Source organism: Vidua chalybeata, chromosome Z, assembly GCF_026979565.1.
Source record: "Vidua chalybeata isolate OUT-0048 chromosome Z, bVidCha1 merged haplotype, whole genome shotgun sequence".
Taxonomy (NCBI): Eukaryota; Metazoa; Chordata; class Aves; order Passeriformes; family Viduidae; genus Vidua; species Vidua chalybeata.
In genome coordinates this window covers 74,585,902-74,610,925 of record NC_071570.1, presented here as the reverse complement: position 1 = coordinate 74,610,925, position 25,024 = coordinate 74,585,902, and the positions used below count along the sequence as shown (strand labels likewise).

Sequence of the window (25,024 nt, the reverse complement as noted above, 5' to 3'; positions counted from 1 at the left end):
AGGGATGTCAGCCTGCTGCTTTCCCTGAGGAGACTGGGAGGTGTATAATCCACATGTTACTGCCAGTGCCTGGAGGGAGGCCACAGGAAGGATGGGGAGAGACAATTGCCAAGGGCTGCAGGGACAGCACACAGGGAATGGCTCCCACTGCCACAGGGCAGGGCTGGATGGGACATTGGCAGTCAGGAATTGTTCCCTGGCAGGGTGGGCAGGCCCTGGCACAGCTGTGGCTGCCCCTGGATCCCTGGCAGTGCCCAGGGCCAGGCTGGACACTTGGAGCAGCCTGGGACAGTGGGAGGTGTCCCTGGCCGTGGCACTGGATGGGCTTTAAGGTCCCTTTCAGCCCAAACCAGTCTGTGGTTTTATGAATTTGAAGGTGGTCAAACCAACCAACCAACCAACCAAGCTGTGACCTGAAAGCAGCTGGATTTCAAAGGATTTGCTCTTCCTTGTGAAAAGAAGAGGAGGAAACAGTTTTTATTACTTCCAGAAGCCACGGTGAATTCAGAGATTAAGATCTTTTCCATGCCTCCGGTCTGCGCAGGAGGGGTATCATTAAGTGATCAGACTGATGCCAGAATGTGTCCCTGGGCAGGCAGAAGCACGTTCTGTGCAGGGCAGAGATGGGGGGGGAGAACTCACTGGGTCTTTGAGTGTGCTCAAAAATCCCTCTGGAGCAGGGAGCCCCAGCCCCAGGCAGGTCTCCAGTGATGATGATAATTTCAAGTGCCATCTTCGGTATCAGGGTTTTATGTCCTTAATAGATGACAAACAATTCAAATGTCAAGAATGCCTTATCACTGGGAAGGGTTTTTTTTTTTTTTTTTTCCCTCGTCTCCTGGAGTTTTACCAATCCAATGATCCAAGTTGTGTGAATCAATTGTGAGAATTTGGAGGTAATTTGTTCCAAAGAGACAAGGATCAGTGCGTTCCCTTGGCTCTTTACTAGCTGGAAAGGGTGGGGGAAAGAAAATGAGCACGTAGCTTAATAGGAAATCAAAACTGGTCTGTGAATGTGTGTCTGGACTGGCTTATTCACGGCTGTGATACACGTGTAAAATATGCTGGTGGTGCTACACAGTCAAAAACACAGCTTGCCAATGCTGTCAAGTTACTATTTATTTCCTCTTAATTCCACTGGGTGTGACATTTATACATCCAAATGTCCAGATACATCTATCATTTGGTCGGAGTTTTTGTTAGCCCTACTACAGCTCTGAAAGGTTATTTAAGTTTTTGCATGTGGGAATGACCAGCTGTGGAGGTTTTAGAATTGACAAGGGTATTTCTATATTTTGACCTGAGTTGACTTCTCTTTAAACCAAGCCTTTTGTGTTTTAAAACAAGTTTTGTTTTTGTTTTTGTTTTTTTTTTTTTCCTCAGAATAAATGAAGCCACATATAATTTTACCATTTAAAAACATCTTGGTCTTCCTTTGGGGGAAAATACAGTATTTTAACCACTGAGATTGTCAAAACTATGCTCTGTGAGTGATGTGATAGGCTCCTGTGACTATGTAAATGGGTGATGCAGAGGGTATCAGTGAGCCCAGTGCAGTGTGTTTAGATTTTGTGTTTGTGGTATTTTGAATAAGAGATGATAGAGGTTAATTGGGCCTGCTTAAACTGGAGGGTTGGTCCTCAGCTGAACCAGTCTGTAAAAACATGGCCATTTACTGGAATGTTGTGGCAGCTGGGGATGGGCACTACCTGTTTCCCACTCACTGAGAGCTGGGCTGGAGGGAAAACCTCTTTTCCTGTGGCACAGCCTCCAAAGAGCCCTTTCAAACAACATAAACGATGATGAGATGCTCTCATAGAAAGTTCTGAACGTGACAGACCAGAAAGGAACTTCCTCACTCCTTAATTTAATTATTATCTCCCCTACTGATGTCCCAGCAGCAGAAGTTGTTTCCCTGGAAATGTTTATACCCAGGTCCTTGAGGAAATGCTGGCATCTCCCTCTCACACCAGTGGGGATTACACCAGTTAGTAACACTCTCTTCCCAAGATCTTTTTCATTCAGAGTAAGGAAGTCTTGGACAACCCTCCAGCAGATACCGGTGAAGCAGGAAGAGGTAAGGCAGCTGCAGTGCCAAAGGTGATTTTATTTCTGAGGTCTCTGAAGCTTGAGCTTGGCTGATGTTCCATCAGAGGAGTTTGGGCTCCCTCTGTCACACAGCCAAAGGGAAGAGTAACCCCGTGAGGAGAATCTGTGCCACATGAGACAGGGAACATCTCATGGAATTTAGGCAAAACCTCTGGAGATGGGTGATATCCTGTCAGATACTGACCGACTGAGAAACACAGGTGTGCCTTTGGCCACAAGAGCCCTTTTGAAATGGAGTCAAAACATTTTAACACTGAGTACAGTTAGCTGCATGACACAGGTCATGCTGCACCCAGGGAGGATTTTCCCCAGCTATTAGACCCTGCAGAATGACTGTTCCTCCACACCTTTTGCCTTATGGCCTAGAGGTGTCACGAAAAGAGGCGCTATTTATAAAACAGCCAGGTAAAAAATTCAGGCCTCGTGCTCAAAACCTGGTTTTCAGTGTGAAATCTCCCATGCCTGGCATTACACTGCAGTACAGGAGCTAAGGGAAAACTGCTTCTCTAGGTAGCCAAGTGCCATCAAATACATGTGAAGCCTTGTTAAGGATGCTGGGAACACTCCCCAAATGTGTCTGGAATGAGTAATAATGCTCAGGTGAAACAAAAGAAAAGGGAGGGAAAAGAAACCTGGCTGGAAAACTTTCCTTAGCTGTGAATGTTTGGACTAGATAATTTAAAGTTGCTGCCTGAGTATGAGAAGCAGGTTTACATCACACTTTCCTGGCTTCTGGTGGGTTTCACCAAGTTCAGCATTTTAAATCATTAGGAAGATGTTGGTTTTGTTTTCTTTTCTCTAGAAGATGAGTATCAAAGGGAGAAGGGGGGAAGGAATCAATCATGATGAGCATTCCTAGGCGTTAGAGAGTGGGCTCTGCCCCAGATGCTAGTGGGACAGAACTGGAGACAAACTGAAATAATAAAATCCTCAGAGCACTAACAGAGCATTTATTCCCTCCATCACAGTGCAGCTTCACCTCTTGGTGACACTGTATTTCCACTGCTCACTGCTGTGGTTACAGAGGTAGAAAGGGCATTCACAGAACAGGGACATTGTTCCAAGAACAGGAAATCTTCCTGTCATCCTTGGACTCCACTTTCTTCCCTCCTCCACCAGCCACGTCTGCCCAGCTGCTTATCAGTCCCTCCAGAACATCAGACCTTCACCGTGATCCCATCTCTTACTCATGCTTTACTCATTTCCCAACATGGCAATTGCTGCTGCTCAGTTCAGCCTTCCTAAATCCCTGCTTTGAATTTGAGGTCATTTATAAGTGCAGATGTGGATGGAAATCAATATAACATTAATCCATACCAAGTACATGCAAGGATATAAAATACTCTGTGTCTTCCAAGAGCAACACGTTGTGTTTCAGATGCTTGGGCATCAACAGCATCCATGATGCTATTTAGGAAAAAAGGATGAAGTCCCAATGTGGAAATACTTTTCCAGAGTAGCAGGCACAACTACAGCTTCAGTCACATTTAATCACTGTTCCTTTTGCACAGGGAAAGGCGTACAGACCTGCTGTGGGTGCCAACTCTTTTGCATGACAAAAAGGAAGTCAAGAAAGCAAAATGGTTTTAAGATTCTAACCTGGGAAACCAGTATTTATATCTTACTAAAAGACATGAAGTATCAGTCTCTTCAAAGCTAAAAACTTGAAAACCAAAGACCTACTCCTGAGGCAAACACCTGCCTGAAGCACCAATTTCAGAACAACTGCAGTTTGCCAGGTTAAAGATCTTGTTTCCAGACAGTTTTGTTGAGCAGCCATGCAGCTAGCTCCTAATGAACAGCCTGAATATGTCATTTAGGAGGAAAAAAAAAAAAAAAAAAAATCCCAACTAAGCATCCATCACCTGCATTATATAACAAATAAAGTTTGAACAACAAGTAACAAATGGGAAGAGGTTTGTCTGAGCTTCTTGGATGGTAAAACTTTAACAGAGAAGGTTTTTGCAACACAGTTCCTCCATGTTAGTAGATTTCAGACACTCAGAACAAAGAATTTCACTGGGTTCTTTCACTGGTATTCCTACTTGCAGCTAAACCCCATGGTTTATTAAGAATTCATCTGGTAATCAGAACATCTTGGATGACTAGGAAATGAGTGAATACAATAAAAATGCCACTGTTTATCAACAGAAGTAATAACTAGAATATAAGTGCTCATAAAAAGTTACCAGCTGATTCTCTGCATATTTTTAATATGTATGCACCTGACAGTCAAAACTCAAGACTTTTTAGGAATCTCCCTTCCCCCTGTTGAGGAACAGCTCCTTTGAAATCCAAACCTGAGTTGCTTTGATGCCCTGTTTGGAGCAGCATCCAGATTTAAAGTTACAGAGCAGATTTTGCACTCCCCTCATCTCCTGCCCAGTCTTCTTCTGTGTGTGCACAGCATGGTTACAATCCGACAGCTCTGCACTGCTCTGGTTCACAGCCAGGGGTATTTATTTGGTCCAAATTAGAGAAATCTTTTTTTCCTGAGCCCAGAATAGAAAAGTTTGGATGGCTACTTCTGATGGTGATTTAGAGTTGCGGGTAGGTGTGAGACAACACAAAGGTCATAACTCAAAATCACCTTTTTCCTACTTGCAGGATAAATTGGATTGATGAAAATAAGGTTTTCAAACAAGAATGACAACAGTTAACATACCTTTAAGTGTGTTTTACTTTTTAGCTTTGTTTCTTCTGACCAGAAGCCCTTCCAGAACAACAAATACTGCAAACAGACAACTCTCCCACATGCAGCCAGTATGAAGTCACACCGTTGTCTGATACAACACACACGTGACAGGCATTATTGAAGAAGTCACTAGATCACTAAACGTGTGCAAAATTAAGAAATAAGTCCTAATGGGAGGTATCATTAAAAGTAATCTTTACTACTGGTGAGTGTAATTTATTTGCTTCAACCTTTACATTATGACATGCAACTTCCTTATCTGCAGCTGTTCACTCTGCTAATTCAGAAATCTTTCCATGCATGCAACAGCAGCAGCAGAGCCTTTTGGATCCTTTTCACAACATTTTGGGACCTCTAAAAATGAGTACATGTGGTATTTTACAGAGAGCAACCCAGGTGTCTCAGATCCCCCATCTCTGCCTTCTCAGCAGCTAATCAGACATCACTACAATTATGGTCCCTGCCTTTATTTCACATCTTATCTTAACAACAGAAATATTGAGAGATTATTTGAGAAATTACACATTTAGAAACAAATAGCTGAGTGTAACTTAGGTCAGAGGTCGTATTTTTAGGATGAAAGTGGAGCCATCACTTACAAATCAAGAGGAATTGTTTAGGTAGCAAGAACTAAAAATACTTTGATAAACATCCCCTAGAGCCAAAATGCTCTTTATTCTTCAAAAGGTGGTCTTATTGCTGTGGCTGATTTCCCATTTTAACGTTTCATTCAACAGATCTACTGGACAAGAAATTTTAAAGAATTAAAAACAGCAAGCCTTTTCAACTGCATGGTGTTAAAAAAAAAAAAAATCCAAAAGAAAAAAAGAAGAAAGAGAAGAGCTCCCCTGAAACTCAGACATGCACCAGACACCCTTCCACGAGTTACAGCAGGAGTGTCAGTGCTGACCTGGCATTAACCAGCACATCTCATCTGGGCTGTGATCACTAATGCTGGTCCATCTGCAGGGGTGTCCACCAGGAGACAGGTTATCCATCGTGTGAGAGGAGACTTGCTGAGGCTTCCCATCCTTTCTTGACACAAGATCTGCTGTGGGGCACTCGGGGACACTCTCCAGCTGCTACTGCATGAACAGGATGCTGAAGGCCATCACCACACAGCACACGGCCACGTAGGGGCTCTTGCGCTCACCTGGCAGGAGGGGAGAGAACCCAGAACAAACAAAAACTCAGGCATGGCTAAACAGACCCACCTGCTCCTAGTCTAGGGTAATTCTGCCACAGCATGTGCAAACTGGTATCCAACGTTTCTAGCTGGAGAAAGGCACAGCTGTGTATTCACAAAGAACACGCACGGGAATGGAGAAACTCAGATGTAGAACAGGGTTACTTTGCTACATAAAAACAGAGCTGAGGCTCTTTGCTTTAACAGAGGGACTTGTAAGCACAGCATGGAGCGACAGGACCTGAGGGAATGCCACGGGGCAGGGCTGGATGGGACACTGGCAACCAGGAATTGTTCCCTGGCAGGGTGGGCAGGCCCTGGCACAGCTGGGGCTGCCCCTGGATCCCTGGCAGTGCCCAAGGCCAGGTTGGACACATGGACCAGCCTGGGACAGTGGGAGGTGTCTCTGCCATGGCAGGGGTGGCACTGGGTGATTCAGGGCCCATGTAAGGGCTTCCATCTCACTACAAACCAACTTTTCTGAGGTGCAGTTTTATGTTGCTGCTACCTCCTAGTGCCAAAGTCAGCGGGCAGGCAGTGGAAAGCCGCCCAGGACAGCCCATTTCTGATTGCTCTGCCCCTCTGTGGCTGCTCAGGAGCAGTTCTGTATCAGCTGAGGTGCAGCTGGTGCTGTCTGGTCTTGGTACCTGCCACCTGCAGTGTGAATCTCCTGTGCAGGGTGTCACGCAGCAGCCAGAGCTGTGAGCTCACAGCTGCCCAGACAGAGCCAGATGCCTTTTTTTTGCTTTGCTAAGAAGACGTAAGATTGCTAGCGTGTGGAGAGGGTCTGGTCCCAAAAAATGGTCAGCAGATCGCAGAAGCTGCACAGAACACCTTTATTTTCAGACTCTCTCAAATTGGTATCACAGTTTCCCAGGGCAAACTGGGAAGGAAGTTTAAGTTTAGTCCATTAACAGACTTTTATCTGGCAGCAAAAGCAATCGTGAGAGATCTATTCCTGCCCATTTGGTCCAGGACAGAACGTTACAGAGGTCTCTTTATCACCAAGAAACAAAATATTTTCAGGTGGGGAACTGTAGCACAACCAGGGGAACATCAGTAATGTTAATCACACTGGTACCTACTTACATGAGCACTTTCTCCATTAATTAGCAAGATGTTTCTACACTTAAACTTTATTCTTCATGGTTCCTCTGAGTTCTCCTTGGAGAGACCTCCAGCCTACAGAACTGCCAGGGAGTGTTAATACTGGAATGTGTCTTTCAAGTGAGAATATCCCTGTTTTTACACACCCAACAGTATAAAGACAGAGCTGGGGCTGTTTGCTTTAAGCAAAGTTCAGTTTCCCTTTGCTGTGTGAGGTCTTTTGTCTTTACAAACCACCTTATCAGAGTTTTCAGAGAAACATTAAAGAAAAAAACCACCAAGGCTCCCATGTCTAGCATGGTGCAATTTTAATGAAAAAAAAGTCTTTTCTTTTACCAGCAGGACCTTTAAACACAGAGGGAACAAACTTCCCACAGTAAAAGAAAAATAAAATACTTGCAGTGACATCTCCCATACACAGGATTGACTGCCCGGTGACATTACAAGATTCTGTCATGATCTGGCATATATTTAATTAAACTTCAAATAACTGAACGAATTAATGTCTGCAGTTTCACATCTGTTTAAAATAAATTTTGAGGAAGTCCAACTCCTACGGTTCAGGGTATTACAATTTTCATATGGGTTATGCTTTTCTGCTCTTAATTTTCTTAAAAGAGAAATCACCATGTGGCAGGATTAAACATTATTTTACACAACTTTGTAAATATGTAACCACTTGCCGGTGATTAAGATCTTATGTACATGTGAAAAGGTTGTTTAAACATACCAGGGATGTGAAATGTAAAGGAAGCCAGCAGACATTTTCATTTTTAAAACCTACACTTTCTACTTGCCTTTGTGATTAACACACATAAATGGTAGGAATCATCTCCAGAGCCCATTTCCACTTCTCAGTCTAAAAGAAAGTCAAAGTGGTCCACTCTAGATGCAAGTTGCAGAAGAAACATAGCTAATTGAAAAAAATATCCTTGCACTTTTTTAACTACAAAGATGATGGCAAGGTAAGGTGAGGCACTCTCTTCAAACTTCAACAAACCCTAATGCAGCTGAATTTTTAGATTTGTTTTCACTGGTATAGCTCAAAATTAATTTCTGACAGCTGCCACCTTCCCAGTATCTTTCAATTACAGCACTAAAATTGGTTCTGCTATGTCTATTATCTAAATAGGACAATATCTGCAATCATTTTAACAACCGGTTTTCACCAAAACCCTCTTTTTGTGTCAATGCTTTTTTGACATCCTGTAAAATGTTCTGCCTGGGAATGTAGAAAGGGAATCATAAAGGCCTTCTTTAGGTTCAATGACAAGTAGGAAGATCTACAATTACAAGTTCAAAGTTTCTGCTCTGAATTAACAATGCAGTTTGAACACTGATGATGGGTTAGTAGGTTTTTTTTTTCTCAAACATGGATATACCTTAATGTTAAGACTAAACTTCTGTTGCATATTCCAATTTCCTTCTCAAAATAAATTCAGGATAAGGATTAAAATAAATATAAAACCAATGTTATGGGAAAATGTCAAGAATCAGATAGAGCTGATCAGCCTGTGTGCAGATGTCACTTGACACAAACAGCTTTGTGTAATTCAAAAGTGCACAGAAGCTGAGCAAAGAAAGGAGAGGGGAAAAAAAACACATTTATGCTTAAACAGAACCTTAATGCATTATGAACTCCATGTTGTTTTATTACTATAAGGTAAATATCTGGGGTTTTTTCAACAGTCCATTGCAATTACAGACTGCAGTTTAAGAAATCATTGATTTCTTTGCATGTTAGAAATACACCCTTGGTTGTTTGATGTGGCAAGAAGAGCAGAAGACTTTTGAAAATATAACACTGGATATATGAACTGACATGACAAGATACAGGATTTCCATGATGCTAATCTAAGAAAGCAATATCCTGCCCCCTTATTTAATGGAGGTTAAAACCTGCATTTTTGAAGACAAAGGATGTGTATGGTTTTCACTGCTACCTGGCAACATTATCCTAATAAATTATGCTAGATATAGGACTGATCCTAAGGATTTTGAAAGGGAAAAAAAAAAAATAATTACCAATCCTGGCGCATTTCCAGAATATCCCCAACAGTCTGTAAAGATAAAACAAATTCATTAGGCTCTTGGTTTAATACATCCAAGTCAACTGATTTTCTTTATGTTAAAATAATCTGAATTGACAGTAATTTGTCAGCTAGATTCCCTTCTGAACACCAGAAAACAGCAGATACCAGCACATAAGAATACAGAGTATGTATTACAGAAGTGGCAAAATTCTAAGTCTAGCAGGGATTTTTTTTTTTGCATGCAAAGATGCATTGAACTCATTCAGATCTAAAGATTTCATCAGAACCCCATATTTATCTACAACAAAGTCCCCCAGACAGAAAATATTATGAAGAAAAAAGCTTCCCAATTCTTCTGTTTCTTTCTTATTCTTTTACCAATGTTTTCCTTGCTCATGTCTCTCCTGTGCTGCTTGCCCAGGACGTTACCTCTCTCAAGTGAAACAGCAATGGAAAAAAGCAGAATTCAATGTCGGGAACACCCAAAGGGATGTCACAAACCTACAACTTCTCTGTGTAACTAAAATCATCTCATGCTGACAGCTCCAGAGGAGCAGGGACTGCTTTAGGGTCTGAGGAAGACAAGGGGAACAATGCCGAGGTGTCCTGTGTAAGCAGATAGATCTCAGCCCTTCAAAGCTTGTCTGCAGGAAGGTTTCCTTCATAGCATGGCACAGGACACTGTGGGGAAGCACTTGGAGAAATGCCATCAAGCAGGTAGCAGATACAGCCCCACAAATAACGTTCTGAACTCATACCCACAAAGGTTTGATTGTCTTTACCCTTTTTTGGGCTCTGAGAGTTGCTTACTTTAACACATTTAAATGCAGACAGGTAAGCTTGGGCCACTTGCTCCTGCATGCTTGAGCTGTCAACATATCTATTATTTCTCTGCTATTTCCATTTTATGTCCTCTTTTATGGTCTTGGTTTACTTCAGCATCTCTCTGTCCATTCAGCAGCCTCCTCTGTTTCTGAGACAAAGATTCAGTGTTGGGCAGGTGAAGACCAAGGGTGGCAGCAAGTGACTGAGATGCTCAAACTCAAAGTGAAATGCTTTTTGACTTACGTACCCCTTACTGACAAATTCATCATGAACAGCATTCCAATTCCATTTTTAGAAAACAGGCATTCTCATCGGTGCTTTAGATTTTAGTTTTACCTCAAGCAAAATATATATACATGCACATATACGTATTTGGTTTTGACTATATTTCTGTACAGCCAAAGCTCTTTTTCTTCCTGCTTTTATGTAGCTCCACAAGCAGAAGTAATGATCCCTGCATACAGACCACCACACTTTTGAGGGCTAAGAGGTCATACATTAAAGTAACCTGAAGACATCTATGCACTTTTTGAAGATGTGTGCAGGTACAAAGGCATTCATGTGGAAATCTTACAGAGCAAAATGCACAGCCCTGAAGTGCTCTGTTGATAGCACCTCAGGTTCTCAAAACTGTTGTTCACTCTCTGTAAAATTACAATTTACAGATTGCATGCTGCAAAACCAACAGGACAGCTTCCACAGCCCCGCTTCTCATATTGCCATCTCTCAAAAGCTTGCCCAGGAGCTCAAAGAAATGAAACACTACCATTCTGTTCATATACTTTTGAAGAATCTTGCATGGGAAAAAGAGTATTAAACCTTTGAGGCAGCATAGAAGTGTGTTGAGTTTGCCTCACCATCTCAAAAATGCCAGCAAGGGTATTTTTCCATCTTCTAAGGGATTTCTTGACTAATCTGAAGCCACTACTGCACATTGCCCTACAAAGCCCCCTTGGTGAGAGCAGGAATTTTCCTACCTGATGTGCCAGGTACAAAACAGAGGATGGGGTTTCACCAGCTGCCCTCAACAACTGCAATTAACAAGTTATGAACCTGAAGCCACTGACATGAGGACTGACCAGCCTTCCCATGATGACACCAGAACATTTTAAGAGGCTTTTGTGCTACTGGAACAGCTCTGGACCTCTGGACCTCTGTTGGTCCACACAACCTGCTGCTGAGCAGAAGCAGACTGAATTCTGGGCCTTCTAATGATATACCCTCTGGAAGAACTGGGGAGTTCCCACTGCAGGAAAAGCCTGTGCAGACCTCCTCCTCCCCTGGTTTTTCCACTAGTGCTCATCCCATGTCCATAAGAAGAACCTCTTCAAGTCAAAACCTGCTTGGTTACTACAGAAGTGATGCGGCCTTGAATAACTCTGCTCCAAAACAATTACTCCTTGGTGTGACTGCACTATTCCTTCTCCACCCTTGGTGTTCTGCTCCATCCTTGTTTGGATGCAGGTGAAGGTGTGGGTCTGGCTGGGATCCCTGCTCTTTCTGGCAGCCACAGCCCAAAAGTGCACGGATTGCTGCAGATTCCTGGCTCTCAAGTGCTAAATGCTAAAAGCACTCCTTGTGAAAAGTGGTGGTGGTGGTTACCTGGAAGACAAAAACCCCAAATAAATGGAATCTCTTTAAGCTGAGGAGGAGTTCATGAAGCCTTAAAATGGTAAGGCTGGGTGTGCTGCAAAAAAAGCCATGTGTTCACCAGGAGAAGCCCAGTGCCACTGCAGGAGGGAGTGTGAGACATCCCCACTGCAATGCTGATGGAAAATCAAAGGGGGATCTCTGCTGCACATGAGCTGACACATCTTTCTGGTTAGCAGGGAGGAGAGAATTATGTTGTGGTGCACATTCTCCTCTAGTTAGCATGAAACAGTAAATCTCCACTTGCTTTCCCAGCCTTTAACACTGCTGCTCAGGAGTGAGCACATGGAAACATTCAGGGAAAATGAAGGTTTAAGGTTCTGTTTGGCTTGGTAGGAAAAGACACACTTTGGTAGAAATGAGGGGGAGGAAATAGAGGGTTATGAGGATGGGTGACATCACTGTGCAACAGCGTCTCTCAACCAACAGAAATATGTTTCTTCACTTATTATCCACAGACCTAAATCCTCAGCAAAATCACCACTGACTTAGAAATACAGTGAGTAACTACCAACTTTCCCCCTCTCCATCACTTTAGTATTTTATTGCTACTTTTTTATGCCTTTAATTTGGACCAGGAATGATGAGGTAAGAACATCTCTGTGGTATACTGAAGTATCACTAGAATTTGCTTTATTTTGTTTGTAATTTTAATTTTTTCATCCCACATGTCCAGACGTTTCCATTGGAGCCTGGAGCACGTTAGAAGAGAGGGCTCCATATGAGCTCCATGTAAACATCTACCATACAGGAAACAACTTTCATTGCTTCCAGGCCAAGGTTTTATTCTCCAGTACAAAGTAGTCTACAAATATATATATATATATATATATGTATATATATATATATATATACATACAAAACGGTATGACCTACACCTACATAAATACAAGCCTACACATCAAACGCCCAACTCCTCCACAGTGTCAGCACCCCTTGGAAACGTTTTATGAAGAGAGTTCTATTGTACTCCAGACAGATTTGCCTCAAGAATAAACAGAGTAGCTCCAGATTAAAGGAAATACTCCTTGCCAAGAACAGCACTAAAATTTTAATCAGTAAAATAAACATTCTTACTTCTTACTGTGTATACCTCATTGACTATTGTGTTATCTTCCACCAGCAGACACCCAAACTCCCCTCGTCCCCCCACTCCCTGTCCTTCATGAAGTCATCCTTTCTTCCATCTTTACTTCCATCCAAAGAAACCTCTCATGTCAGTGACAATTTCATGGCCTCATATAAAAGGACACGAGTGTTTTCATGTTAGAACTCCAAATTAAGAAAAAAAAAAAAGCTGGTGTAATTTGGGTATCTTACACTGCTAAATTAAAAAAAAAAAAAAAAAAAAACATGGATAATAAAACAGCAACACCAGAGGTTAATTACAGAGAAGGTTTTCAGAAAACAAACACTTGGGGTTCTTGGCCACAACACTATTAAAAACTGGACACTTCTGAATTTAAATGCCAAAGTGATGGAAGACACTTAGGGAAGAAGAAAATTTTATTTAACAGGAAATGACCTAATGGCAAAAGTGGAGAAGTCAAACACTCAGAATCCAAAAGCCTGTCTGTTTTTCCACCTAGAATTACCTCCTGCTTCTACAAATATTATCTCCTTTGCACTAACCTGAGGTGACAGCATTAACTGAAGTTCTGTGGACAGCCCCAGAGATTTCTGTGTCACAACTGCCCAATGGTTACTAGAAACCCAGACTTAAATCATAGTTCTGATCACAGCTAGCATCCATGTGATTAAAAAATAAAGTTAGGTTTGCAGAAGTTTTCAAAGACTCTTCTAGAAATTCCCTCATCTTAGAGAATACAACACTGTGATTTGAACAGACCACACAAGGGGACCACGTTGCTTATTTTAAGAAATATTTTTAGTTTTCTTTTAGTTACAGATTGTTGCTAAAGCTGTGTTTCAAACGTCTATCTGCAAAACACCTATCTTGAAAACAAGGAAAAAGCCAGTTTCTGCTGGTTTCTTACCCACCCTAAGAATCAAAAATAAATCACTGCAACAATAGCCACGTGTAGGAGAATGTTTTATTTCTGTCTCTCATTTCTGTATCTCTAATAAGCATCTACCAATGAAGCAACAAATCTAGAAGATTAATAACGCAGTATTAGCAAGGTTAGCAAGCTAATAAATTCTTTCAATAAAACTACAACTAGGTGCTTGCCAATACCATATTGCACTCTATTGTGAGGTACAAAATTAAGATTTTTATCTTCAAAGAAAGAAAATTTTCAAAGCAGGATCTGCATTATCACAGACTTCATCAGGAGATGCTGAAAGGCTGCAGTAGAACCCACACAGCTTGTGGATGTTTGAAAGGATCAGGCCACATACCCGGATTTATTTTTGTCCAGTAAGCTGGGAGCCAAGGATCTGATGTAGGCACAGGTACATATGAGCAGCAGGATCACAGTCAGCAGACTCTGGAAGTTGAAGATGGCAGACTACGGAAGAGAATCAGGAAAACAAAGAATTACACCTCTGCAATGCACTGGAATCCACTTCCTCTCGAAGTGTAAGTCCTGGAAAAAATGGGTGACCCCTTAGACAACACATTTCAACAAAATGAAACCTACAAGGAGCCAGAAAACCTTTGCATCAATGGAACACTGTGGTGGTAGTGAAAGTAGAGGTGAGGACTGACTGGCAAGGAAACCAGTAGTAGCCAAGACAAAAAGTAACACAAAATGTGCAGTAGGTTTGTTAATATACCACTTTTTAAAGGCTACAGGCCAAATTTAACAGATTTGTAGAAATATACAGAGTTAAGCCCACCTGCACTATGATAACTGATTACTTTTATTTTCAAATAACGTTCTGATTGTAAACTGAAAACATCTTTATTGTAAATACACTTTCAGAAGTTCTAGTTCTATGGTAAATCCTGAAGAAATTGATGAAATTGCCTTAGGACTGTGCTGTTCTATTGTTGACAGCAAACACTGATCAGCCTAGTGGCAGTAAGAAGAGACAATTCTCGAGAAACTGCTGCAATAGTTGGCAATTTACTACAGCGTGAAGTATCAGTAATAGGCAGAAAGTGCATCCCATAAGCCTTGTTTTTATGGTTTTGGGGTTTCTCTTAAGTGTCTCAGCTGACATTCTGGTCAGTGTAACAGCACCAGGTGGTGTAAGAGGCAATTGTTTATTTCAAAAAGCTTTATTTTACCCTTGCTCTGCTATGCTCATTTGCAAATCTCATTTAGTGTGAGCTCAAAAAAAAAAAACTCAAAGCAAACGCAATAAATCACTCTTTGTTCTGGAATTCTGAGGAACTTCTATCTCCTGTGTTCATACTGCTCAACCCAGATGGCCGAGTAGTGGTATTTAATTAAAGGTAAATATTTAGCACTTAGGAAGGGATAATACATTGGCATTTCCTTCTCCAAGCATATTTTAGGGCACATCAGAGCCTTCATTTCCACGCAGCCTGAGGCACATCTCTGCTGATGTGCACATGCTTTCTTCCTCTGTCACAAAATTATAATGTTTTCAATCTCTGATGATCAAATCTACCTAGCTAATGAGAATTATAAAAGAAACCCACAATATTCCAGTTCAGTATGGCACTAGCAGGAAATTAGGAGAGAAAAACGAGAAGTTCTAGTAGAAGGAAAGCTGTTGGAACACACACAAGTGTTCCAATACTGAGATAAAAAATCCTGGTGACCAAAACCCACCAAAATCAACAGCAAAACAAAACAAAAAATTTTATCTTATTTAGAAGTCTCCATGAATCATATGAGAACATGCACAGAGCCGCCAGTCTGAATACATGCTTTAGGCAGGGTTAGCAATCTAAAGCAGTTTCAGTATTTAACCTAATGGGGTCCAACAGGCCACCCTGTTAAGAAGCAGCATCAGAGATGCTCTGACACTGCACCCTGTATAGGAGAGATTTCAGCAGCCCTGAAACCCACCCTTTTTGTGATGAGGGAGCAGTGATCCCACATCCAAAGCCAGCCCTCCTGTCCCAACCATGAGGCTGCTTGGTTTACTCCTGTGCCCCAGCCTTTGAGAAATCATGTTTAATTAGGCATTTTAGCACAACTAGCCCCTCCTTCTGCCCCATCATGTCATAAACGAATGGACAGACTCCTCAGAAAGGACAACACGCTGCCATCCCCAGCCTCTGGAGCCTTTGTGCTCAGCAGAAGTTTCTGCCAGCTCCAGAAACCAGGGAAGTCTCAATTCCCCCTGGCTCCTGCGGGTCTAGGAACGCGGCGGGGCCGGATCCAGGAGCGGCTGCTCTCAGCACAGCCAGATACTGCCTATCAACTGATTAACTCGATCAGTCCTGCGGGACAGACAGACAGCTGCTCTGACAGCTCACAGCCCTGCGTTCCCATGAATTCCTGCAGCTGCTTCCCGAGGCGGCACCGGGCACTCCGGCACTGCAAAATGGCACAAGGGCACGCTTGCTTCCTCTTAAGCAGGGGCTGTAAGTGTATACTCATGAAATGTGCTACCAGTCAATCAACTGGGGCAGTATATAATCGTATATAATTGTTCTTTGTTGGGGTCTTCACGTGTTTCCCCAGATATGCGTGGCTGTAATCGCATCTGCCCTTCCACTGAAACGTGCCCTGAATGACACGTTTATCTGCACAGCCTCTTTGAAAGGGCAGATGTGAGCGCTTCAAAATTTGCTTACGATTCCTGGAAATGAGAATTTATTCCTGAATTAAGACGGCTTCACTCTTCACATCTGAAGTAATTCTCGTGGCCCAGCTGAATTCACAGAGAGCAGCAACCTACATCTGGCTGCTCCAACTGATGTAATTAGAAGCTGCTGCAAGAGTTATACATTGCTCAGAAACCTTTAAAAAAACACTGCATTCACATACCAAGCTACTTGGACAACGTAGATGTGCTGCTGTTCATTTGTTTAGACTGGGCTGTTCTGATGAAAATGTATTAATTTCAATTTTTGACTAGTATTGACTGGCTTATGGTAGGTCCTGTGAGCCTCATTCCCACTACAAAGAGATCTGAGCGCATGGAGAAACTGGTGCTGTCTCTTAGACTGTGTCCTCATGAGGCTGAAATGACAACCAACTTCCTAAGACTCGTGCTGCAAAGCCAGAAAGAACCAGCACTGGCATTTTATTCTGCTTTCAGACAGTGCAGGCTTTAATTCCATGGGCTGAAATTTTCTACACCTGCATTTGGTGCATTTCTGACACAGTGGGAACACCTCAGCTGCTCCATTCTGTCTCATTCCCCCCGTGCCCCCTCCTGTGTCCAGCACCACCACATCACCTGCAACACTAACGAGGTATTGTATTCACCTGAACTCGTGTGAGACAAGTTTATTCCAATGTCTTTGGAAATTTAAGGCTATAGACTTCAGCTTTGAGAGCTACATGCCCAAAGGCTGTTTTAAATCCTTCCCAAAACCAGGCCTTTAAAAAAAGCCTCAATATTATTTCCTGATCATAATGTATCTCAGTCAAAACTCCATATAATAAACCATAAAGAATTAATACTCCTGGAAGTTTTATTGTGTTGGGATTAACAGCAGTGGCTTGTATTACAATAAATACTCATGGGAATCTAGTTGGAAATCAAGTGGTACAGCTAGGGATGTCTGAATATACTCTGAATCTGACTATAAACTGAAGTTTAATGCACTTAAGTGTTGATTGAAAATTAAAAGTTACCTATGTGGCCGTGACAGGGAATCACGACAACAACTGCACAGCTCCTGTAAACCTCATCACAAACAGTGCTGTCCCTCAGCATTAAATTTATTACCAACAGGTCCTGCACTTCACAGGAGTATTTAATTCAATATGCAGAAATAGCTGTATTGGATGCTCTAATTCTAAGCACTTCCCTGCTCTGACAACACCCACAGACAAGACACTGTAATTTATCCACCTCTGCAGTTTTCACTCACTCCATTACCCCAATATTCTCTGCTTCAGACACGTTGTTCCCTGTCCTTGCAGACAGCACCACACTCACAAACCACCTTACTGATGCAACCCCCGGGCAGCACAGTAATAAACCACACCCTAGGTTTTGGTGCAACTGTCTGTGTCACAAAGGACCTGCTGATTTTCCCCTTGCTTCACAAACTTTTGTTTAAAATAAACCACCCGGTATTGTGGTTCCAGGGGAAATGAAACGTGCAGGAGGAGAACATAAACCCCATGCTGCTGTCCTTTTGGGTTGGTAGGAAGCCTAACACAAAAGCTCTCTGAGTTTATCTCTGCAGACTTAGCACTGAAACCAAAGCTTAACCTTCCCTAGGCTTAAAGTATCTACAAAATGATTATTTTATCTCTGATTGCAGCGTGACCATGATGATTTCATCCATCTGTGCTATAAAAGCAGAGGCCATCGAAGTGCCAGCAAGTTGCAAAACTTTGCCCTGTGGTTACTATTGTAACAACCAATTTATATGGGCAAACACAGATAAATAATTGGAACATTTTTAAGAAAGTATTACTTTGTGCAATATGCTGCAGAATATTCAGTCTTTCTGGAACAGTTTTATTTTTTTCTTCCCCAGTATAATAAAATTGAGGAATGATTGTTTTCTGGAGCCAAATATTGATACCCAATCATTCAGCTGCCCTTTTCATACTGGAATATGAGCAAGAGCATGCATACTGCAGTTAAACTTTAGTTAAGCATGAGCTGATAAAAATTTCATCACAGAAAAGTTAAATCAAGCTATGAAATTTTAACGAAGAGGTTCATACAAAGCTGAAAGAGAAAATGCTTATTATCTAGGGTTTCCATTAGGCCCTGCAACTCTTATTTCATCAGTAAAATCAAATTCTTTGGAATATTGAGAAAAATAATAGGATATAAATCACACAGTACTACTCCCAACCTGAAAGTCAAAGCAATTGCTAAAAACGAATTAAAACATACATCTAATTGTATTATTTTCCAATCTATTAAAAAATAATTATTTTCCCACTGCTGCCAAATGCAATCTGATAAAAACAAATGGAAAACAAGCATTTGTAAAGAGGCATGCTAATTAGCATCATAAAAAAATTACAAAAAGTGCAAATTAGTGAAGTTGAAGCAATTATTGGCAAAAGTACACAAAAAAAGTAAGCAGAGGGTGTTAGTAAGTATCCAAATACCAGTCAGATGCAGTTGTTCCAGCGTAAATAAAGCTTTTTACTTTGGATTTACAGCATGTTCTCCTCAGTATTTTATTTCCAAAGAATTTAAGTACTGTATTTAATGTTCATTCAGATTTCTGTCTGAAAGATGTATTTTTGCACTCACAGAATGTAAGCTAAGGCTTGATTAGGGAAATAGGGAATTTTTTTTTCCCAGTTGTTTCCTGGAGAAGCACATTGTCAAGTTTAAATGGCAAGTGCAACTAACAAGTATGCTTTCCAGCCAACTGAAGACTAATACATCTATTTAAAAACATAACCAATCTCCTCGAACAATTAAACACTTAATTAAACATATGGACACAGTTGCCCTCCCCTATAAAAAGCTCATTTGACTTTAGCACATTTAGGATTTTTACTGTAATTCAAATCCACAGACCAGCAGTGAAAAGACACCTCCGGGCGATGATGCTGAAATTTCACACTTGTTTGAATTCCTCCCTCCTTGCCCCAATATCTAGCTTGAAAACTGAACTTTTGCTGCAAGCAGCTAGCAGATGCAGCATTTCACCAAAATATCTCACTCTGAAAAACAAAGTGACTATTAAAGTCTTTTCCTGGGGTCACTGTAACCACAAAGGTGTGTATGTCCACATATTTACTAAACAAAGAATTATGGCAGATATGTCAGTAAAATCTTACAATACCTTTTCCCTCAGGTCTTCTCTGTAGATTATGCAGTTTTAAATTTTATAGAGATATTTTTCCTCTGCTGTCTTCCCCCATTAGAGAAAAGCAGTATTTTAAATAATGCCTTTTTTTTTTTTTTTTAAGCAACTCTCCTGTCTGAAATTGCACACCACACTGTTTAGTTCACCAGCAATTTAGTACTGAAACTGAAAAAACCAGTAAAGCCTCTGTGTGTGAATGGAAGAGGTAAGAGTCATACTAAAGCACTCTTGGAATCAGGTGATATTCTTCCTATAATAAAAGCAGCATGCAAAAATCAAGAGTTTGCAACAGAAGGTGCTACAGGAATGTGAACATGACCATGGGAAGAAGTCTAACTTGTCAAAAAAGAAGATATATTCTAATTTACCTAAAAACTACAGAACAGAACTATAAATATTTTATGTATACTATTTACCAATTTTTTTTTTTTTGCTCATTCATAGTCAAACCATCTCTTTCAAACATGATGAAAAAAAACACCAGGAAAAAAATATACTTAGTTAAGAAACAATGACAAGTTCTGCTAAGTCTGTCACGTCCCTTGGCCCTGGGCAGGTCCACAGCACCTCTGCAAGTCTCTTGTTTGGCAGATGTTCACATGCATGGTTTGAATATTTAGCATCTGGAAGACAGGTAATATTTTTCACAGCTGTTCCCACCTTGTTTCCACAGTCATCAGGTTGAAAATCAAAACCTTTTGTTGAGTCTGAACGCCTGGCTCTGTGCATTAGCAGAAAAACATATTCAGTGCTGAAACTCTTACAATGAATGTGTGTGGTGTCCAACGCCGCAAGCAACCAAAAAAATTAAATTGTGACATTCACTTTTTTTATGGCACTCAGCAAAGAAATCGTTTCTCACAACCAGTGTCATTCTGGGTAAATCTGTTAAAGCAGACTCACTGCATCCTACTCTTCCAAAAAAGAGACCATCTTACCGTGACAGAATAATTTCCTCAGTTCAATAATCACAGAAATAAAACACTGACAATGTACTTTAACATCGTCCTCTAAGGTGACAGAAGTATCTACACGGAACACTTCAGGTGAAATAAATTCACAATTCAAAGACACTTTAAGATTGTAACATGACCTAGAAGACGTTTTTAAACCTACGCACCTTTAGGTCATGATAAAAACCAAAGCCGCTAGCAAATCTGAATGAGGATGGATTCACTCTTGTAATTCTGAATAAGATAAACAAAACTTTGTACTTGAAGACTCCTGAAAGCTCCTTTTTCAGAGCAGTGTCTTGGGTTCTGGTATGTTTATATCCGACAGCTTGGTTTGAAATAATATTTACTAATGAATGTTTTTACAATTGGCTCTATGAGCAACTCCCCTTCCTTCCATAAACACCACACTAAGAGAGCAACAAAGACTGTGACCAAAATGTTTGTCCTCGTGGAAAGCTCCCAAATCAATTCTTGGGTAGTAATGTGGGGCCAGGATCAGCCCCAACCAGAGGGTGACAGAGAAGAAGCTGTTTTTGTCAAGTTTTCTGTACTTCTTTTGAATTTTCTCCATCACCAAATCCTGTCTGAGTGCAACTTCACATTTCTGCTGTGAAGTAAAGTGAAGACCACCCTTCAGGAGGTGAGAAGCTCCTCACTAACTTTAATATTACCTTTGGTGTCTTCCCTTTTTCCATCCACTCACATGGCAAACTGATTTGTGGAAGTCAGCAAACAATATAGGTTCTGCTCCTAAATAAATGAGGGAGCTCTGCATCCCTGGTGCATCCCTTCCATTTCCAGCAAGTTTGGAATTCACTGAGAAGCTTCTACTGGCTTCCATAGCTGCTTTAAGTTAAAATAGCAAGGGTTTTGCTTTAAGTCAAATGGTGAGTTTTTTCCCTATCCACTGGCAGTGAAGAGGAAAAAAAAAATCCCACAATTTCTGCTTTCACATAAGAAAAGACAGGTAAAAGTCAGCTTACACATATATATATATATTTTTCTGTTTGGCAGCAGCTGGCCCTTCACCCAGCTCAAGTTCTCATCTGCTTAGCAAGGAAGGACGTGGTAAGGAAGCTTGGAAAGCAATGGAAGGAAAAGTTTCCAAGGCATAAAGTCCTTTGGAAATCATGCTTCAGAATATTACAGTATACAGAATATTCAGAGTGCTGCTAGCTCGCCAGAACTGCAGCTCTTACTCTCTGGACAAGGAGAATAAATTGGAGATGTAGCTCTGATCTCTTCCATTTCATGACACACAGACAGCAGCTGCTTCCTCTCTCACAGTCAAATGTGAGGTCAAAAATTATCCTTGTTTTCCCCTGAAATGCCCTGACACCAGAGGTGGCATCATGGACAACACAAAAATCCTGGAGGGCTGCTGCTGTCTTGAAGAAATTCGAACATCACAATAATGCTGAAGAAACTCATTTTCACCATTAAATCATAAGCAAACCATCCTTACAAGAGTTTCTTGCTTCAGGGTCCTTGAAGCACACAGAGCAACCTCCAGCAAGGAACAGGGACAAGTGGAGAAGATAATCCTAACATAATCTCACACACTTGCCATAATCTTCTTAAACATTATTACCTTTGTTTTTAAGTTACTGTTGCATATTTCTTACGTATCACTAAGAAAATATATAAAATATAAATGACATAATAATATAATATTAAGTAACTAGTTGTATTTAATCATTCCACTGAGCAACACCAAAGGTCTCTTGCCTTTTTCTATCACCTCAAACCCCTTTTAAGTACAATAAAGAAGAGTGTGCTGCTGCTGTAATTCTCTGTATTCACCTTTCCATGGCACTGATTAGAGGTCTGTTGCTTTCTGCACGTGTGTTTTAGATCTCCTGAGATAATTTATGCCTCTCATAATTATAAATAATAATTATAAATAATTAATAAAAATAAATTTCATTATTATAAATAATAAATATAAAAATATTATATAAATATTATATAAATATAATAAATAAATTATAAATAAATTTCATTTAAAAACTCCTTTTGTGTTCTGCTTGGAGCCCCAGACTAGAGCAGGTTCACCAAGGAATAGCTCAGGTGAGAAACTCCCAGGAATTTCCTGCTGGTGACAAGACCTGGGAGCCTGGGAACCCTTTTTTTGTTTCAAGTGGTGCTGATCTTTTCTGTAAATACACAGGAAATACAGCAATATTCCCTTAAACTGCACAGCAACCCTGCAATGATGGATAACCTGTCAGTGCTCATGGAAGGGGGGGAACCAGGTGATCTTTAAAGGTCCCTGTCAACCCAAACCAAAAATGTCAAAAATTCCCATCTTAAAACAAAACCTGTGCTGAAGTTATGGACAAAGTACAGGGAAAAAAAAAAAAAAAAAAAACTTAAGTTGACTCAGTTATTCCTTTGGTTTTCCTTTTGATTTTAAATTCGTGTATCTGCTCTGCTCATATAAACGTCGTTGATAAATAAATATTTAATGTACAAACCTTGACTAAGAAAAGGTATTTCACTGCTCTGCTTTAACTGTGGCAGAAATGCAAACCCTTACTTTGTATTACCTGCAGAGAGGCTGGAAAAATGGGGAGGAAACAAACAAACAAAAAAAAGCCAAAGCAAACAAACAAACAAACAAACAACCCCCCCCCCAAAAAAAACCCACAAAAAACCCAGAAAAAAACCCCAAAGACCCAAAAAAACAACAAAAACAAAACAAAAACACAAAAACACAAAAACAAAAAAATTAAAAAAAGCAAAAAAAAACCCAAAACAAAAAAAAACACAAAAAAACCCACAAAAAAAAAAAAAAACCAAACAAAAAAATTTGCCTCTAGACCAACTCTACATAACGAATGTATATATTTAAACACATATTTTATATATATACATATATATATATATATGTATATATATATATATATATATATATATATATATATATATTTATAAAACCCACACTGTTTATGTGGCTGGATTATAGAAAAAGGTATAATGGCTATATATATGTATTGTATAACATATGATACATAATTATTAAAATATTCAATCATACATTTGCATACACCCATAAATATGTACACAAGTACCTTTGTATCCACATGTGTTTGTTACACACATAATAAATTCCTATATAAGCATGGATATTCTCTTCCAGACGTACTTACCTGTTTTTTTTAATGTATTTACACGTCTTAGCTATTTACATAACTATGAACAAATTTAATATGTATTTGTATGTTAAGTTATATTGCATGTACGTCTATACTCTTAAAAATTGCATATGCCATAAACAAATAATTTTTATAAAAGGCCATGTATACATATATGTGTATATATATATGTATAATTTATATATATATACTTATATAAAAATTATAGATATGTATATATACACATACATTAAAATTATATATATGCATATATAAAAATTATATATATATGTATATATACACGTACATAAAAATTTTATATATATATACATATATATATATACATCTATATATAAAAAAATGTACTTTTATACGTAATCCACAATTTTCATGAGTAAGTGGACCTGGGCCTCTGATGACACCCCTGAAACGCAGCCAATGACGCCGCTCAGCGCACGGCGCACTGCACGATGAGCGTGACGTCACATAACGCCACCGTGACGTCACGCATCGCAAAAAATGACGTCAGGAGCCCGCGAGAGATACGCCCAGCACCTGACCGACCTCGCACCGGCCGCCGATGCCCCGCACAGACAAAAACCGGGTTTTTCTCCTGTCACCAAACCCCTGACGCAAACCCGCCCCGCGCTGCTCCCAGCAAAGCCTTGAGGCGGCTCCGCTCCCGCGGGCCGCGGCTTATGGCGCGAGCCACCTCCGGGGGCGCCGCTCGGGCCGGGCTGGGGGCCGCGGAGAGGCAGGGGAGCGGCGAGGGCCCGGTTACCATCGCGGGCCCCGCGCTTACCATCGCGCCGCGCTCCGCCACATCACCTTCCGGCCGCCGCCGCCGCCGCGGGCGGAAGCGCGCACCGCGCGCCCTCAGCGCGCCGGGGCGCGGCCGCGCTCCGCCATTGGCTGGCGGCGCCGCGGCGCGCCGCGATTGGCCGCCGCTGCCGGCGGTGGGGCGGGACGGGCGGGCGGACGCGGCGTTGATTGGCCGGCGCGGCGCAGGCGGAAGTGGCGGCGCGGGAGGTAGGTCGGGCGGCCCGCCCCGCGCGCGCGCGCCTGCGGGCACGGGCGGGACTGAGGGGAGCGCGGGGGGGGGGGGGAAACGTGTCCCGGTGTGGGGACAGCCGGGATCACCGGGATAAGCGGGATCAGCCCTGCATTGACCCCTCACCGCTCTGAGGGGAGCGGGGGAGGGCCCGTGTCCCGGTGTGGGGACAGCCGGGATCACCGGGATCAGCCCTGCATTGATCCCTCACCGCTCTGAGGGGAGCGGGGAAGGGCTCGTGTCCCGGTGTGGGAACAACCGGGATAACCGGGGTTAGCCCTGCATTGGCCCCTCACAGGCACTGAAGGGAGCGGGGGGGACCTCGACTGTGTCCCGGTGTGGGGACAGCCGAGATCACCGGGATAACTGGGATCAGCCCTGCACTGACCCCTCACCGCACTGAGGGCAGTCCGGGGCGGGAAGAGG

At 41.6% G+C, this 25,024-nt stretch overlaps 1 protein-coding gene across 1 annotated transcript; it reads right to left on the bottom strand.

The window, feature by feature from the left end:
- Positions 1 to 3,579: 3,579 nt before the first annotated feature.
- Positions 3,580 to 24,441, bottom strand: TMEM167A (transmembrane protein 167A). Its single transcript, XM_053931641.1, has 4 exons — positions 24,350 to 24,441; positions 13,967 to 14,076; positions 9,123 to 9,157; positions 3,580 to 5,957 (listed from the first exon to the last, which is right to left on the bottom strand). The coding sequence occupies exons 1-4, from the start codon at positions 24,350 to 24,352 to the stop codon at positions 5,887 to 5,889; spliced, it is 219 nt and encodes a 72-aa protein (XP_053787616.1). The 5' UTR covers positions 24,353 to 24,441; the 3' UTR covers positions 3,580 to 5,886.
- Positions 24,442 to 25,024: the final 583 nt, after the last annotated feature.

Coding starts and splice junctions, on each gene's coding strand:
- TMEM167A (XM_053931641.1), bottom strand. Junction 9,158..13,966: donor CTGGACAAAAATAAATCCGG/GTATGTGGCCTG, acceptor TTATCTTTACAG/ACTGTTGGGGATATTCTGGA. Junction 5,958..9,122: donor CTGGAAATGCGCCAGGATTG/GTAATTATTTTT, acceptor CCCTCCTGCCAG/GTGAGCGCAAGAGCCCCTAC.